At 42.3% G+C, this 19,160-nt stretch overlaps 1 protein-coding gene across 1 annotated transcript in view; it reads right to left on the bottom strand.

The window, feature by feature from the left end:
• The window catches only part of doc2a (double C2-like domains, alpha), a gene marked incomplete at both ends in the record, with an annotated part of 75,922 nt that extends 61,369 nt beyond the window's left edge, over positions 1-14,553 (bottom strand). The window contains 2 exons of the mRNA XM_083778923.1: positions 12,876-12,986; positions 14,358-14,553. Of these exons, the coding sequence (XP_083635049.1) occupies positions 12,876-12,986; positions 14,358-14,553 (307 nt within the window). The remainder of the gene's footprint in view (positions 1-12,875; positions 12,987-14,357) is intronic.
• Positions 14,554-19,160: the final 4,607 nt, after the last annotated feature.

Below are 19,160 nucleotides of genomic sequence, written 5' to 3'. Positions count from 1 at the left end.
AAATAAATAAATACACAGGTTGAAACAAGTGGTTAAGTCTGTCTGTGTGTTTTTCATATTCAACCGGTTTCCACCGGCCAGCGATAATAATCGTATACTGTGCATACATCCAACATGTGAACCCAGCTTACAACATACAGTATGCATGATGGCAACATGTTTAAATGGTGTTACATCAAAAAAGTATAAACAATGCTTTCTACACTACACTTTTTTTCTAGTGTCACATGGAGGAAGTAACCCTGCCAACTTTAAATCTACTTTTAGCCTATTAAGACCTGAGGCTGATTCTACAAATGTCTTCTAAATCCTAACAGTTTTCTGAAATACGTACAGTATGTTGCTATTATCAGTGGTGCTCTAACATTTTCATGCCAAGGACCCCCAACATATGTATTTGGCCGTGGACCCTCATCTCAAAATAATTTCTTCCCCCAATAGCAATGATTTGAATTAAAAATGTTAAAATATCCATCAAAAATAGCAGATCTACAAGCTTGAATATCTGCTATTTTTGAATAGTCAAAGAAATCTAAATCAGAGATGCTTTTCCCGGTTAAGGCCAACGTATAGCCTACCTGTACACTTGACAATAGCATTAGTGTGGACATGACTATACATCATGTTGCAAGTGTCAACAACAGGTAAGCAGTGCCAAGCAGCCATTGTTCATGGTTCACATGGTTATAAATGCCGCCAATATGTTCCTTCTGTCATTATTCCCGGCTTCCTAAACTCCTCGTCTCGATACAGAGAAATAATTACTAGGAAGTGAAGTTGACAGCCAAACTGCCCAAATGTCTTGTGGACGCTACCAGTAGGCCACATATAATGCCTACTATTATTTTAACATTTTCACATACGCTTCATGGAACTAAAAGACGTTTCGAGCCTTAAGGCTCTTCCACATTTTAGATTTTAGCATTGGCTATTCAAAAATAGCAGACGATATCTGCTATTTTTGAACATGTTTGAAGAATCTTGGTAGTGTGTGAAAACTACAGATTTTAGAAGGTATTTGTAGAATCGTCCTCAAGGTCTTGCTACATTGACTGCCAAGTATAATGAATGCATCCGCCGCCACTGCCAGCGTTTGTACAGTGAAGACCCTTGAAGGCCCACGGGTCCTGAGACGTGACCCGGAAGTAAACAACGGCTGTGTAAACTGTCAAGTGATCGTATTTTCTTTTACCTGGAAAATATTTTTTTGTAAACAATCATCGATTATTTAGTTATGGGCCGTGAATAAAGCTTGTTTTGACTGAAAATGCAATCTATAGGAAAATAATCTGAGATAAATGCGTTTTTGTAAATCATTGAGGCTGATGGAGACAGAGTTGTCACTTCTGGTTAATACCCTAAAATGACAAGTTAACTTTAGAGTAACATTTTAAAGGTCGCTGGTTTGACCCCTACTGCTGACACAAGGGTGCATTTTTGCACCTGGACGTTGACATTTGGTGGGTGGTATTCTCTGATCTCTTGGATGCTGTGTGTGTGTGTGTGTGTGTGTGTGTGTGTGCGTCATTTGTTTATTTAGACAGGACACTGCATATTAATGAACAAATCATATCAATGCAAATGGATTTTGCAAATATACTAATTTACGTCTGATGTATAGACAGTTTATGCCTCCCAATGATGTCATACTGATCATCTAACTTTAACTTCTAGAGTTTAGGTCACCATCTCTGCCCTGACCGCACTCAGTTAAGTGTCAACTTAAAGCTGAATGTCTATTTGCATAACAAATATAGGCAGCCTGCAATATGTGGCTGTCATCAGAGAAATCCCAGGCCAGCCAGGTGCTGTAGGCTGTTATTTATGAGTGTTAGAGTAAGTGTTCACGTCCATGTCAGGGCAAGCTGCCCTTCTCCTATGGTTGTTGTCCTCAAGTCAATACTCATGTCTTTCACAGAACGTTCAGTCAACTGTGTCTTTATCATACGCAGATGCTGCCTACTGTATGTGTCTCCTCGTTGATTCCGTCAATCCACTGATCAAGTCCTCCTTCCTTCCGCGGACATATTTCAGTACATCTTTAATAGAGCGTCCGGTGTCACCAAGATCTGCTGGCTGTCGCTTAAATGTCCTCAACACGTCACCGCGGTCATGAAAGTTCACCTCAGACTTTGCTGTTGTTGTCTAGTCCCGAGTATAGGTACGCTGGCTGTCCACGTTGAAACCAGCGGCAGTCCTTATAGTCTCAGAATGTGTAGATCGTAGTCTTGACTCTTCACTGGACGAATGCAGAAGATGCACAGCTTCAACACCTGTTAGTGGCTCAGTGTTACTCCTGGTGTACTGTGACTCGGAGGGAATAGGATTTTTTTTGTGAAATGGTACGGTGCAGCCGTAGTCATAATAGTATCATCACTGTGATTAAGGCCTTCCCTCAAACTTTGTCCCTCTTTACAGAACCTATAAAATCTCATATCATCGAATGAAGGGTATTTCTTTTGCACAATGTCCACTGGGGTTATCCATGTGTCCTTAAAAGCCATCATAACTACTAAATAAATACAAAGATAGTCTCACTGTCATAAGCTCTCAAATAGCATCACACTGTCATGCTGCATCTCCTCTCATTCACACATACTCATTTGCATATAACTGGCCCCAGGCTGCAGAAGGAACACTTCTGTCTCACTCAATCATTTTAACTCTCATCACCATCCACAAAGGAAATAAAGAAATAAAGTCAGAACTACTGACAGTCTGCAACTTAAAAGGTGCAGAAATGTTTTTTTAGAGGTTAGCAGCTGTGAACAAAGTCAGTGACTGATGGGGAATTGATTCACCCACACACTGTCTCACACCCAACTAATTACTCAAAACAACAGTGACTGTTTGTTTTTGTCCCTGTTTTTGTAAAATTACTCATGCAAAGTTTAAAAACGTAACTTAAAGGAGAATTCCATGCTAGAATGCTTTCTTACCTTTCTTTGTAGTTGTTACGTCCCCACCAAAGAGGTCCAGGTGTTTTTGTGTGCAAAAACTCCTTATTGGCTATTTTCCCTACCATAAGCCCTCAATGAATTGCATTGCATCGAATGAGAATTGAATGGGGCTATGGGGTGTTATGCTAGTTCGCTTATTTCCATCGAAAGAAGTAGTAAAGTGTGCCGCTTGGGATATTATTTACATTATGAAGAGAGGATATATACAAAGAAATTATCATTTTGAGCGATGGAAATAAGCGAATTAGCACAACACCCCATAGCCCCATTCAATTCCCATTCAATTCAATGCAATTCATTTAGGGCTTATGGTAGGGGAAATAGCCAATAAGGAGCTTTTGCACAAAATAACACCTGGACCTCTTTGGTGGGAACGTAACAACTACAAAGAAAGGTAAGAAAGCCTTTTAGTATGGAGTTCTCCTTTAATTAAAGGAGCATTCAGTGATTTGGGTGATTTAGATAACCCCCGGTCTGCCCCAGTAACAAGATATGCACATGTACGCACTACAGTGGGGGGACACGCAACAGGCCAACAGCATGCATACCAAGGCCCGCCCCCGCTCGATCATGATTGGTGGAAGGACCCTCTTTAATATGATTGGATGAAAGCTGGGCCACCTATAAAACGAAACTTAAGGTTTTTTTTACCCCAGGGCCAGGGGTTAACTGGGGACAGGGAGGAACTCCTTATAATGTCAGCACACTCTATAGTAGGGAGGATTATCACAACGAAACAATTTGAATTAAGTGAAATCACTGAATATACCTTTAATTACCTAATTGTACAAAGGATATACTGTATGAAATATACTAACGTGATAATTTCCAAAGAGAGATTTATTCTCATATTACATTCCGAATTTAGCTTATACCCCAAATTAAAGCCAATATAAATTAAACCTAAATTAAATCCCAAATTTACCTCTGATTTATTGTGTGTGTGTGTGTGTGTGTGTGTGTGTGTGTGTGTGTGTGTGTGTGTGTGTGTGTGTGTGTGTGTGTGTGTGTGTGTGTGTGTGTGTGTGTGTGTGTGTGTGTGTGTGTGTGTGTGTGTGTGTGTGTGTGTGTGTGGGTGTGTCCTCCCTTACAGAGAGAAACAAACTCTCCCCTCTATACTATAGGCCTATACCTCTATTCTATCTATCAGCCTTCTAAGGACAGGAAGGCCTTTGGCACCTGCTGTAACTGGAACGAGGAGTGTCATATTTGATGTAACCGAGTGACCAATAAGACCCTGTAACCATGACACATCACATCCACAGTGAAAACAAATGTTGATGAATAATTGCAGACACACTGTAATTTGACAATAGAATCGCAGTGAGCAGGAAAATAAATTGGCTGGTGGCGGTGTGCGCAGGCTTAAATCGGATGACTGTGGATCCAATATAGCATGGCAAGGCTTTATAAAAACAACAAATGAACACATTAAAATTTCATGTTGTTTTTCAATTCCAACCAAACACCCCAACTCTGATGTATATGTGTGTATGTACTGTATATACCTTAGCACACGTTCTACCTTAAATTATATACTAAATTCCCCATTGCTGCTGTTTTTTCCCCAAACACACGTACAAGTACTACATGCACAGTTGCACACACAGCACAGGCCATATCCGTATCCTCTCGAGTCGCCTCGCGAGTCTGTTTCAATTGCTTTGCTTCATTGCTTCAGTGAGACCCTTTTATCTATTTTTGTGTTTGTGTGTGGCACATAGTGATGATTTTTGGCTGAGCACGGAATGTGATGTATCATGATAAGAGCGCCCCTCACTTCACGCGCGTGTGATTTTTCTTTTTACAACATGCAGTGACTCTACCTAGGAAACTGCAATATTCAGACTAAATTGTATGATCTATTTTGCAATAATAAACAAAAGACTAACCTAATACAAAATATCAATATCACATCATATATCTATTATATATTAGAGAACACATGGCAAGAAACCCAAAGCCAACAGCTACGTCGCTATTGCAACACCCACAACACCATCTTACACACTACACCCACACACACTCACATGGCAGTGACGTCACACACTTACCTTCGCAGTGTGCGGGACCTATCTCCTCCTATCGCGCCCAACACTCGACACCACCCGCCAAAAAATTATCATTGCAGTGCCACCAAAGATGCCTCCCGTCCACACTCACGGCGGCAATGCATTTGTTTACTACAAACATTATCGCCCGAAGCACCCACACCCCCGGAACACTGTTGCCCTTTCACCACGCTAAATTCGCCAGGTCTATGCAAGTGAGCACAAATTACATTCACAAGCCCACAAATGCCATTCAACACACACTACGACTCGCTTACAATTCGCAAACCTGGCAACACTGCCCTGTCTTCTAATAGGCCCACACTAGCTCTCAGAATCTCATTCTGATCTCCCGCAGGAGAAGAGAAACGAGGAAGGGGAGAGGAATTGTAGCCTCACGATTTTGCTGATTCCTTCTAAATCTCTGTATTTAAAATATCGCTCTCTCAGCGAATCTCTTAGTTACATCAACATTGTACTTTGTCAGTAGTTTGTTTGTGCCTACATATTACGATTACACGGAACGCTTTGGCTATTTTCGCCTGCCAGCCAACTGCCGAGTACACACGCCTGCACACACATGCACGCCTGGCTTGCACACACGCACTCTCTCTCTCTCTCGCCACGCCTCTCTCTCTCGCCACGCCCCACACACACACACAGGCTATACACGCACGGCCGCGCCAGCGAGACAGGACGTTATAATCTTGAGTTTCATTAAATAACTGTCTTTCTCCGCACACGCACGTGCGCACACAACATTATTCAAGTGAAATGCGTAACGGCAATATTGGGCTAATATAGGCTACCAATACAGGACGTTATAATCTTCACTTTCATTAAATAACTGTCTTTCTCCACACGCGCACGTGCGCACACAACATTATTCAAGTGAAATGCATAACGCCAATATTGGGCTAATATAGGCTACCAATATGTGGGTAGCCTACAGGGTTTTACCCACGGAATGAATATATATATATATATATATATATATATTCATCTATACCAGGGCTGCCCACACTTTTTTTTTTACTTCAGAGCTACTTTCAAAACAACCAGCTCATATACCCACCAAATAAAACTATCATCCCATTGCAGAAAATAGTTACAAAATGTAATTGAGGCTACATACAGTGGTGTCCCCTTATTCTGTACTAGGCTGACTTCTATAGGTTTTGAAAGGTACCTTTCTTTTCTTTTTTTTTTTTTTCTTTTTTTTTTACCCAGGGAAGTAGCTGAGCACAGGAGCTCATTTTCAGCAACGCCCTGCACATCGAAACACACACACACACACACACACACACGCACACACACACACACACACACACGCACACGCACACGCACACGCACACGCACACGCACACGCACACGCACACACACACACACACAAAATGTCATGTCAAAGGTACCTCTGGAAGCCACACCTCTGATTGGTCGGGTTTAGTCTTAAGGGGTGTGTTTTTTTCACCCACTGTGTAATACAATGAATGGACGGTAGGTGGCAGTAGTACAGAGGCCAGAGAAACTATAAGACAAACGCACATGGAATGGGAAATAGAGGGGGGGAAATGGAAATGGTAGGGTTTTTATTTTTGGTATTTGACTTTGCTACTGATGATTGTACGCAACTATTGCTATGTGTGTTTGAGCTGACAGGCCCTTTTTTATGTCAATCAATCAAGTAATCTCAGGTCATCTCAAGCGGCAGATGCAAAAATAGTTTTTCATATTAAAATTATATATATTTTTAGGGCCATGTCATGTGCTCTACCTGCAAAGCCTTTGTGATCTATAACTTTTGGGCACCGCTTAACGTCAGAGCAGGGGTTTTGTCGGCCAGCGCCAAAAATGCTCCCCGACAGCATAATCGGAGAAACTACCGGGCAGTGTGTATGAGCCATAACGTGTTGACTACACTACACTAATAAGGACACATAATAATAACTAATAACCCATCCGTTACTACATGTGGAGTCAACTCCCGCAAAGCGGCCGCGAAATTCTAGTATATATATATATATATAACAAGCCATTTATTATTTATAGCTGAAAGGTAATTCATCAAATGACACTTGCAAAATGACCTGTTTTAATGAGTTTATGTAAATAAGTAGACATGTTGAATTGCAATTAACTTTGGTCTGCGGTGAGTCAGAATCATTCAGAGGGATGTAATCATGAGTGAGATCTTAACCCCACAGTAATGAGATGTTGACAGAAGCGCTTTGGGACGCATGCTCAACTGCCACTCTGTCCTGGAAACAAGGACGCCTGTGTCATTTACAGTTATCGCTCGTTGTAGACAATCTAGTGATTCAAAGTGACGACCTGAAGCGACAATGTGTTGTCTAGGTTGGCTCACGGTAGAATACAGAGTGCAGCAACCTTCAATGGGTCTGTTCTTTAAGACACTCAGTGCCCATTTACCTGCCATCACACCTACGTCGCACAGCCAATATGCCCATGTATGGAGGTCTCTCAAATGTAATTCAATGTCCTAAACGTACCATTTAGGATCTCCATCTGTCAGTCCTTTATGCCCATATAGGGAGATCCATGATGTCATCACTATATGCCCAATGTACAGGCTTGCCCCGTTTGTGCCCATATATGGAGCTAATGCTCCTGATGCCATGATGACACATCAAGGTTAGGCCAAGCCCTCAGAACGGCTGTCCAACGTTGAAGCTGCCACTACCCTGCTGGCCAAAACTGGAACTGCAGCACGTTAATGGAGGTGGACAGACGTTCAGTGACATCATGTGTGTAACGTGCGTCAACCCTGACCTCAAATTTGAGACTGCTCTCAACTTCCACTCGCTCGAGCCATTGAGTTATAATGGTATTTCCGGGGGCTTCAAACGCCACTGAGCAACTTCCATTGAAATGAATAGCTGGGGGCGGGGCTGTCACTCCCGGTTCGCACTCTATCCTTTTTGCCGTTTGACTCCAGTGCACTTCATTGGAGTCAAACGCTCCTAGACTCCAGTGCATTTCGTAAACATCTGGTTCAGGGCTTTGTCACTATTCACCAATAGAAGGCACAGTAGAAAACTGGCCTGATTAAGCCATAATTTATGTGCTCTGGGTTACACAATATATACGATGAAAACATCAATAGACTGGTGCCGGACTACTTGGGAACAATGCAAGTCAGAAACTTGCTGTCCCTTGTATGCCCATATACTGTAACACGCTGCCTGTCCCCTTTGCCCATATTTGGAGATCTCTGTAGCTGTGTGTCTGTGTCTTTTTTTTGCCCATGTATGGGCATAATACGACCTTGTGCTTACATTTCTGATTCGTCCATCGTGCCCCACCCGTCTGTCTCTGCCCATAATGGAGATTTCTGTATCTGTCTCTCTGTCCCTTTATTCCTAGATACTGTATATGGAGATTGCCCAGATATTAAGTGTTGCATTTTTAGATGCAACACTTCACTTAGAGATGTTATTATAATATAATTAACGTTTATTCTTAATTCATAGTATGTAATGCCAAGTTAGTAAGTTCATATTTCTAATCGCCTTCAACTTGTTCAAAATACAGCAGCTATACAGTTCTTACAAAAAGATGAGCACATTACTCCTGTTCTTGACTCACTTCACTTGATACCAGTTGTGTTCAGAATTGATTTTAAGTTAACTTGTTTGTTTTTAAATCACTAAATGGACTGGCACCTGTTTATATTTCTGACCTCCTGTCCCCTCCTACTCCTACCCGTAATCTTAGATCAGCAGACCAAACACAAAGGTGACGGAAGGTAATAGCTAGGGCTTTCACTGCTAGGGCTCCATTCCTGTGGAACCAACTACCACTGGAAATTAGACGCTTCTGTGTCCACTTTTAAAATATTTTTTAAAACTCATTATTATAGAAAGGCTTTTAACTAGCATGAATGAACATCTAGTTTCTGATTTCTCTTTTTTATTATTATTTTTTTGTTATTTTCTTTTGTTCATTTCCATTGTTGATTTGAATTGCCTGTTTATGTACTGTATGTGAAGCACTTTTTAAACCTGTTTTTGAAAAGTACTACAAACTAAATGCACTCTGTCAAGCTGCCAACTAGTGTGCAACCTACTGCTGACTGTTGTCCCCCTGCCAATCAGAGACCACTGTTCTTACCTTACCCCAATGCATGCATGCATACATACATACATACATACATACCCAGCCGATCACCCAGTCAATGAAATGTACCATAGTTACGCCATCAAAAAATCACAATCCCTGATTGGCCGAGCGACGCCACCAAAAATACACAATCGCTGATTGGCAGAGCGACGCCATGCACTCAATCACATGCACCCGTCCCAATATCCAGATTGATAACAATATATTAGAAAAGGGTCACCGTTACCACATTTCTTGGAGTCCTAATTGATGAGAAACTCAGCTGGAAAAATCATATAGCCCTTATTTCTAACAAGATAAGTAAGAATATTGGAGTCATTCGCAGAAGACGCCACCTTGTGTCTAGAAAAATCCTTATTAATTTATATTATACAATGATTTATCCATATATTTCATACTGTAACATGGTTTGGGCTAGTAATTTCACGACTAATCTTAATTGTATTTTTTTATTACAAAAACGTTTTATCAAAATGATTACTTTTTCTAGCAAATTCACCAGTTCCACTCCTCTGTTTCAGTCTTTGAAAATTCTTCCCATTTTTGATATAAACAAACTCCAAATATGCATTTTTTTATTTCAATCAATTCATAAACTACTCCCAGCCTGTTTTCAAAATGTATTCCATTTTAATAACGAAATCCACAATCATTACACCAGAGCATCCATTGATCTCCATTCTGCTTTCTTCAGGACAACATCGGCCCAATTTTCCATCAAGTTCAGAGGACCACACTTTTGGAATAACTTACCGTCTCATATCAGAATCTGTACTAGTCTCTGCTCCTTTAAGAGACAATTACTGCTATTTTTATTAACAAGCTTGGGCAACACGCCCTAGTCATGTTATTATTTGATATTTTATTTTCAGAATATTATTATTATTTACAATCCTTAGGTTTACCAATATTATTCATACCTTAATTTCTGTTATTTAAGCTCAACTGTGTAGCTTCCATATGGGAAGGCCACTCGATAAGCCCCTTTGGGTTTTTTTGGCACTTCCAGCACATGCATGTAACGAATCTTGTTTCCTATTTGAAATATTTGCTTTCTGATTTTTATTTGTGCAAATAAACTAAACTAAACTAAACCAACATAGGCAGGCGATTACAGTACTTGCGCGCTATGCTCGTGCAAGTAATAAATACGTTTATTATATTATTTTATTATAGACATGGCTTCCACATGACTTCACAGGGTGGCATGCTGATTTTTAGGGGGCATATTGATTTTGGAGCTTTCCTATTTCTGGGGCACATGAATAAGACAAACATGAAAAGTCCATAGACTTGGCTGTCACATGACGTCAAGTCTGAAAGCCAGACAAAAACATAATTTCTTTAGGTGCACTTTCTGTAATATCTATGCATTAGCATGGCCGTGAACTTATTGAAACTCTGATCGCACAGTTTGCAGTGGAAAGGTTTTTCTACAGCACGAAGAAGCCGAAGCCGGCGTGTGTTCGAGTGACATAACTCATCGACACTCTTCTCGAAGCTTTGGCAGTGGGAGGGTTTTTGTCCAGGGTGAAAACATTGCTGCTGTGACTTCAGGGAAGGTTTTAGTCCAGGCTGGACACGTTGCTGGTGTGACTTCAGGGAAGGTTTTAGTCCAGCGGGATGAACACGTTGCTTGTGTGACTTCAGGGAAGGTTTTAGTCCAGGGTGGACACTTTGCTGGTGTGACTTCAGGGAAGGTTTTAGTCCAGGGTGGACACTTTGCTGGTGTGACTTCAGGGAAGGTTTTAGTCCAGGGTGGACACTTTGCTGGTGTGACTTCAGGGAAGGTTTTTGTTCAGACTGGACACTTTGCTGGTGTGACTTCAGGGAAGGTTTTTGTTCAGACTGGACACTTTGCTGGTGTGACTTCAGGGAAGGTTTTAGTCCAGGGTGGACACATTGCTGGTGTGACTTCAGGGAAGGTTTTAGTCCAGGGTGGACACATTGCTGGTGTGACTTCAGGTGATCCGACCGCCTGAACGTCTTGTCGCACTGTGTGCACGGGAAAGGTCTTTCTCCGGTGTGAATGTGCTCGTGCCTCTTCAGCTTACTCAAGTCGCTGAAATTCCTGTCACAAGTTTTGCAGCGGAAATCCTTTTCTCCAGTGTGGAGAGGCTGGCGTCCTTTCGATGTGTCCGTCGGTGTAAAACTCTTGTCATGCGGCTTGCAGTTGATAGGTCCTTCCCCACTGTGGATAAGTCGATGTCCCTTCAATTTATCTAACCGGGTAAAACCCTTGTCACAATCTTCACACCGGAAAGGTTCTTCTCCGGTGTGTCGACACTGATGTGCCTTCAGTTTATCTATACGACTGAAACTTTTGTCACACTGTTCACAGTGAAAACGTTTTTCTCCGGTGTGGACAAGCTGGTGTCTCTCCAGTGTACTTGAATCACTGAAAGTCTTATCGCAGAGTTTACAAGGGAAGGGCTTTTCTCCGGTGTGGACTCGCCGATGTCTCTTTAGTGAAGCTAGCTGACTGTAGCTCTTGTCACAGAGTTTACAAAGGAAAGGCTCTCCTCCTCTCTCCGGGGTGGTAGTCTTTACTTCACCTCCTGGCTGAGCTAAAATCTTGGCAAGCTGTTGACAACTGTAAGATATTGCTTCATCTCCGTCTCCTTGTTCCTGGCTGGTTACAGCATTGGTTATTTGCTGACCAGCTGCTGAAGGAATCGGTCCGTTATTCTGAAGCATTTTGAGGCAGTAGCGTGTGTTGTGGCTCGTCATGTGTTTTAACAATTCACTGGTGCCTTCACGTGTATGAGTGAAAACTCAATGACGACTCGATTGTCCTCTTGTATTGTCAGTTTCTCTGGTCTGTGTCCCTTTTATACCCATATGGAGTTACGTGTCAGCCATGCCCAAATATGGAGTCCAGGCCAGTCTATTTCTACCATGATGTCATATCTGGAAACACCTGACTTTCTGTGTCCCCTTTATGCCCGCTTAGATTGTGTGTGACATCATCCTAGCCAGAAGTTATGCGGGAACTGACAGGAGTGGCAAAAAAAACTACGTTCTGGCCTATACATCCAAACAGAAAAACATTGAACTCCAAATTGCAGTCCAAACTCTGTCTCTCCAGCTCTTTAGTAAACAGGAGATTAATATATCCTGTGAGTTCTTTATCCATTCAGGATAAAGAACTCACACAGGATATAGGACAAACATGTTAAATTGGAAGTGATGACACAATTTAATAAGCAGACCCAATTGTAATGGGAACATTGAAATGGAACAAAATTGAAGCTGATAACTGGGTACGCTCTCCTGATTGACTGAAATTGACAACCCACCTGAAAATCCATTTTCTGTTTAAGAGCCAGAGAGATGGAGAAAAACTCTATAATAATGATAACTACCAGAAAATAGAGCTTTAACATTTTAACCCAGGACAGGTTGCACCGACAAATATTGTGAAAATAGCCAATTGACAAGCTCACAACGTCTCACTTTGGCGAGATCAGTTATAGATTATACTGTAGCTACATTCTTGCCTTTTTCTTATAATACTTGACAATTTGTCCAGCTTTGTCCAGTCGGCACTGGCCGAAACGGGGGATCACCTCCAGGATCCCTTATCTGAGGAACAAAATTACGACACACTTCGGCGGTCTATATAGACGGCTCCCACACGCATGCACACAACAAGACACGCACATACTGTACACACCACACACACACATAGCCTACACATTCCGACAGGCAGGCTGTGTCTCACTGCAGTCATCGCTGTCGGAGCTGGGGACCTCCACCGACATCGCGTCCACGCTGCTGGCCCCACCCGCTGTCCCGCCGTAGGGCGTCATGGCCGGCAGAAGGAGGTGGGTTCCTGTGCACGGTTATTAGAGTTAAAGGCCGTATAGACTTAAAATTAAAATATACTTAAAATATATATATAGTTTTAATTGGTCTTTTTCCCTCTAGCATCTTCTCTGGGGTGTTTTCCTGCAGACTCACACTCTCCCTTTGGCTCCTGGAGAATATCCACTAGTGTTTACAGCCAGGACGCCTCAGGGGTTTTAAACTTTTAGCCAATAACAGTTCGAGGGTGTGACGGTGTGATCAACCGCAACAGTTTCACAATGAAAACGTGATGCAATGTCTAATATACATTTCCCCTAAAATATGTTAGTTTTACCGACATTGTTCACGTGAAATAGTATGTTCATGATTATTTATTGAAATTATGAGAATCGCTATAGCGCCTGGTCTGGGTGGGGTGAAATACAGCAGCAGCAGCAGCAGGGGAGAACTCTGAGGATCTGACAGAATCCCCACCAAATCTCCTGGTTACATCAATACCGTTGATGTGAAGTGGGTTGTATGTGCTTATTTGTTGAAGTGGTGGAAGTCGCTATAGTGAGTCACCACCACCGGATGACCGCGGCTGCCTGAGCCTGCCTGGCGGGTTGAAGTGTGGATTCTATACCGTGGTGGTCGCTGTCTGCGAGAGGCACAGCGCTGACGGTGATTGAGGACCACTGTTGGTGAGATTATTTTTCCTAGCATGGTTGTACTGCCTATGCCTGCCGGGATGAAGCCTGCATTCAAGCCGTGCAAGTCGCTCACAACCATGCTAGGAAATAGAATCTCGCTTATTGTAATTTTGATCATTACAATGAATAACCGTGGACAAAGTAGTTCACATGAACAATGCTGTAGTGGCTGGGGCATTTGAGGTGCAATTTATATTTGATATGCACCGAATACAAATTAAATAATGAATATGTCTTGGCTGTGCCAGAATACACTTATTTATTACGTTTCTATTACACTGTATAGTGCGGGATATAAAAGGATGGAGATTATGTTCGTCTTTGAAGAGCCAAGAAGCATTTTTAGACGAAAATGTAATTCTCTGCTGCACAGAGAATTACATCAACCTCCCCTCAGAGCAGTGTATCAAGGCTTAAAGTTAAATATACCTATGCTTAAAGAGAAACATACCTATGATAGGGAGAACAAATGAGATTGCTGTGAATTTTATAACTGGTTTAACTTGTGAACTGTCCACCACAACACTCTTCCCCCTGGCTGTTTTGACAAATACCCATACCCCATATAACATAAAAATAACAAAAACTAATGAAAAATCAACTAAAACAAACAATACAAAAAAAACTAAACTAGCAAACCCACTTATATAACTGTAACTAATATACATAGTAAGTAAAAAGTGAAATCTAAACTATATAATAACCTTGTCCTGCTGGGCTGAGGATGAGGCTCGGAAGGGCGGTGGCATTGGGGGGCACGGCGCCCGTCGGTGAGGTGGGGGACAGCCGTGGGAAGTATGCGGAGATGGTCCGGATGGGCCGGATGGGGCCAGGGCACACGTCGATGGCCATGTTTTCCTGGATGGAGATGCTCAGCTTCTTTCCCCTGCGCACCGTCATAGAGTCTAGAGGAGAAGCAAGGGCAGAACATTTGGATTTAGTCTTTTGAATAAAATTCCATTTAGTTTTTGTCATATTTTAGTTATCTGAAATATTTTAGTTTTTATTTACATTGCAAAACGATTGAATACCGATTATTTTCATTGCAAAACGATAAGATACAAAGTCAAGCGATACAATACGATATTTGCTTTTTACATATCAATATACGTAGATTATTTTAGATAGGCATAAAGTTATTGTTACGTATCTCATTGTAATCGTAATCCTTTCTTTGGGGTGTTTTTCTCACATATGTATAGTGACCTATATTTGTTAAATTGCCAAAGAATTGCCGATCAGCAAGCTCAATGTGTCGTGTTCGCTATGCATTGTGACCTTGTAGATCTGCTATTTCTGCCAGAATATGAAAGCTGGGGTTCAAGTGGTTAAATTGTTGCCTACAGTAGTAGCATAATGTTCGTCAATATTGTAATAATAATATAACTGGTCACTGTGACCGACCGAGGGAATGACTCCCTCCCCTGCATGAGCATTGACTGAACGTATTGATTGACTTGGTTCATCCTATATTAAAGTTTCAGTGGCAAGGAAAACCCCCTTTACTGTGGAGAAACCACAATTAGAACCGGGCTCTGGTTGTTGAATTATTTTCAGTCCTACAACCATTTCAGCCGAGGTGCTGTAGGTGCTTTGAATTGATGCATTCCTGTGTCCCTTCACCGAACATTTTATGTTTCTGTGGGGCTCGAAACACATAATTATGCTTTGCATCTAAAGTATAATTTGAATTTTGCAAAGCAATTCTATGCCTGTGTTTTCCCTTTTTAAATACAGGTTCATATAATATAAACATCGTTCTTTTCCCTTTTCACGGTTTGTAAGATGCTTTCTAATTAGGTTTTCCTCGAGACACTTAGAGGATTATACAGTACATACAAACTCGTTGTAATATAAACAGAATAAACACAGACTAACCCACCACTTTGCATCGGTTCAGGTAATTAAGCAGTAGCAGTAATTAGAACGTGAAACACTCTGAAGAAGGCTCTTTGCCAAAGCATTTGTTTTTATTTTAACTCTGTCTGTCTGTCTGTCTGCCTGTAGCAGACATGGCTACTGTATACTGCTAGGTACAGTAGAAGCCCTATAAAGATTTTTTCCACATTTACTACAGACTCTTTTAGAGACAACTACTGTCTGTAAGTCGTCGTTTCTGATACAGATGGAATTCAGTGAAAGGCGGTCGAACCGGGCAGAAACCTCATCCAAATATGAAGTCACGGTTCGAGTGCATTTTATGGCAACGGCATCAGCCGTGGAACACCCGCGGCAGGCGGTAGTGTTTCTCGGCGGCATCAGTCCGACACTCTACCCCAAACTCTAAACCTAACCCTAACCGCAAGCCGCAACGCATGGCATCAGCCACGGAACACCCGCGGCATGCGACAGTGTTTCTCGGCGGCATCAGTCCGACACTCTACCCCGGCAGCTCCAGACTGAGCAGACTCCAGACTAGTCAAAACTAGTTAAGACTGTCAAAAGACTGCAAACAGACTGCAGCAGACTGAGCACTACAGTATCAACCGACCGCCGATGAGCTAATCCTGTGCAATAACTTTCCATACCAGGAGATGGCAGTAGTCTTCTGTGCGGTGCCCAGCCGGAAACAACTGCACAGTCTTGACCAAACAAATGAACAACAACACTGTCGCGTCACTGTCATCAGTCATGCCACGCTACCGCAATATTTATTTATATAGCCTACCATCTACACAATGCAATTAATAATATTTAATGCCATCCAGATCGATATATGAGCAAAGTCCTCAGAGACATGTGTCACACCGCAGCATTTTTGAAAACCTTGAGTACTGGGGAGCCAGTCACCCAAAATCTGAGAGGACCTGTGATGTCATGACATACTTTTTATTCGTGTATTTTCTATTCATTTGGGTGAGCGCTGGCGCTTTGGCATGTGGGGTGAATTCTGTATTGGTCATATATGGAGCGTGTCTTGAGTGTACAGGGTTTGATGAGGTCAGATCAACATAAGGAATGTGAGAAAAGGTCAGCTCCATATATGGAGATCTATGGATGGCAGCGGGGCAGTGTCTTGAGTGTAAAGGGTTTGATGAGGTCTGGCCATATATGGAGCGTGTCTTGGGTGTACAGGGTTTGATGAGGTCAGATAAACATATGGGGGGCAGTGTCTTGAATGTACAGGGTTTGATGAGGGCCCAGGTAGAGCCAGGCCATAAGTTTCGGGCCTGTTGAGAACTGTTGAGAGCCGGGTGCACTAATAACTTTGGGGCAGGCCTGTCTAGAGTTTGAATGGACAGGTATCAGTCAAAAGGGAGACATCGAAGAGGAAGGACGGGTCGGAGGGATCAACATATGGAATGTCAGAACAGGTCAGCTCCATATACGGATGGAGGCGTGATGTCACAAGGCGTGACCATACAGTATATGTAGGCGTAATCTCACAACTTAATGTCTCAAGACACTTTTCAGTAGGGCAACAATTTATAGTGAATACAAAATGTCTCATATATCTCGTTAGAAATCAGTAAAGCCATCGTCACAAAGCATGAAGCACAATCCAGCTGTTAGAGTCCAGATGTAAACAAGCCCTTCTCTGTGTTTCAGGGGGCCGAAACGTGGTTACCAGAGCTGTGTGCGGACTTCTTTACATAGATAACTAGAAAAAGTGCCCTTCTGGGCACAGGTCTCCACCAGGATAGGAATGTAGGACATTGCAGCTTGCCTTCATCTGGTGGTTGGATAAAAGGGCAACAAAAGTAAACTAGGGAGTTGGCATACAAAGTTATCCACAGATCCGTGCAGTTAGAGGTAAAAACACTTTTCGGCCAGTTATAGCGCCACCTTGAGGCTGAGTTGAAATTGTTCATGTGGCATTTCTTCCTCGGCCTAGTGGGAATGTGCGTGCACAATTTCACGGAAATCACGCGATGTGTTCATGATTTGCAGCATTTTGTTTGAAACTGAGCACTCCTGTGAACTTTGGAAGCCAATCTTAACCAATCAGGATGGAGTCTGAGAAATCTGAAAGACCTGTTTCGTTGAATGGCTCTAGAGAGACTGTGTACCAATCTGTTTGGACAAAATATGTAGGTGTACTGTGCAAAATCTTGTTTTGCCCAAAGCGGCCTCCTGGTGGCGCTATAACAGGCCGTTCTGGAAAGTTTGGGGCAGAGGTTCATCGTTGGCATCCAGGGAGTGTGTGTGCAAAATTTGGCATCGACCGGGTTAACGGTGGCCGAGATTAGCTGCTCACGGACACACACACGGACACACGGACGGACACACGGACGGATGGAAGGAGTGCAAAACATACTCTCCCCCCATGCCTTCGGCCTGGTGGAGACAATAACAGTAAATGGCTATAGAACAGAAAATAAGTATCGGGTAGTTTTATACAGCTCAGGCATATTTCTTGCAGTGGAGTTATGGCAAGCTTCCCCACCTACAGTATGCGGGTGGTGTTGACGTGCAACCCATACGTCCATTGTGACAGCGTATTTGCATGTCTGACTTGTCTGTTATTGGCTAGTAGTAGTACATCTCATAAGCCGTAGGGACAGGGGCTAGTTAGTTATAGTAGTAGCACTAGACCAGTTGTGCACCGGCCTACCCGGGAACACAAACACAATGCTAAATAGGGAACGCATGCTCCACCCTGTTATGCATTACCTGATATACACGTTGTCAGAGTACCCATTGACATAGATCCTTTAACTTTCTGACCTGAGATCAGATTCATATGAGGTTTCCGCCGGACACACACTGGTCCTGATGAACCCATTCTGACCTGAGAACAGATTCTAAAAATGTCAGTCGCTCTTCAATTCTTTAAAAAATAGCAGACCTACAAGCTCTTATCGCGCCACTCGGTGGCGCGATATGAGCTTGTAGATCTGCTATTTTTCAATGGCTAAAGCATAACATGATGCCGACACCAAAATGGGTGCCCGTTCAGAATGGGTTAAGGCGAATGGACAGGAACCCGATGGGCTGGTTCGCGTACATAGTCCTCATATCCCAAAGTCCAGAGGAATGATTGCTATGCAATGATTAATTCACAAAAATGACAGTTGTCATTGACAGTGGTGGAAAAAGTACTCACATTTTTTACTTAAGTAAAAGTATCAACACTGTTATTAAGTGAATGTCTGGAATTGAAACTGTAGGCCTACTTAAAAGTACAAAGGTATTGGTAACAAAATGTACAAAAATAGAAAGTGCTCATTATGCAGAATGTCCCATTTCACAAGTTTTCAAATGTATAAAAATCTTTTGAAAATAGCAGATCTAACCTACTCATCACGACGCATTGTGAGCGGGTGGTATGTATTGTAATAAATACAAAGTAACTAGGAAATAAAGTTGTTAAATAAATGTAGTGGAGTAAAGTACAATATGTGGTTCTGAGATGTAGTGGAGTACAAGTAAAAGTATTGGAAATATTCAAGTAAAGTGCAAATGCGTCAACACTGTACTTTAAGTACAAGTAAGTAAGTACTTGAGAGTAAATGCAACCCATTTGAAAGATTGGCCTATTTGGTACTGTCAGTGTGACTGTGCAC

The sequence above is a fragment of the Protomyctophum parallelum genome (assembly GCF_964188405.1).
Source record: "Protomyctophum parallelum genome assembly, chromosome: 13".
In the NCBI taxonomy this organism is placed as follows: Eukaryota; Metazoa; Chordata; class Actinopteri; order Myctophiformes; family Myctophidae; genus Protomyctophum; species Protomyctophum parallelum.
Note: the sequence above shows the minus strand (reverse complement) of the source record. Positions and strands in the feature narration are given on the sequence as shown.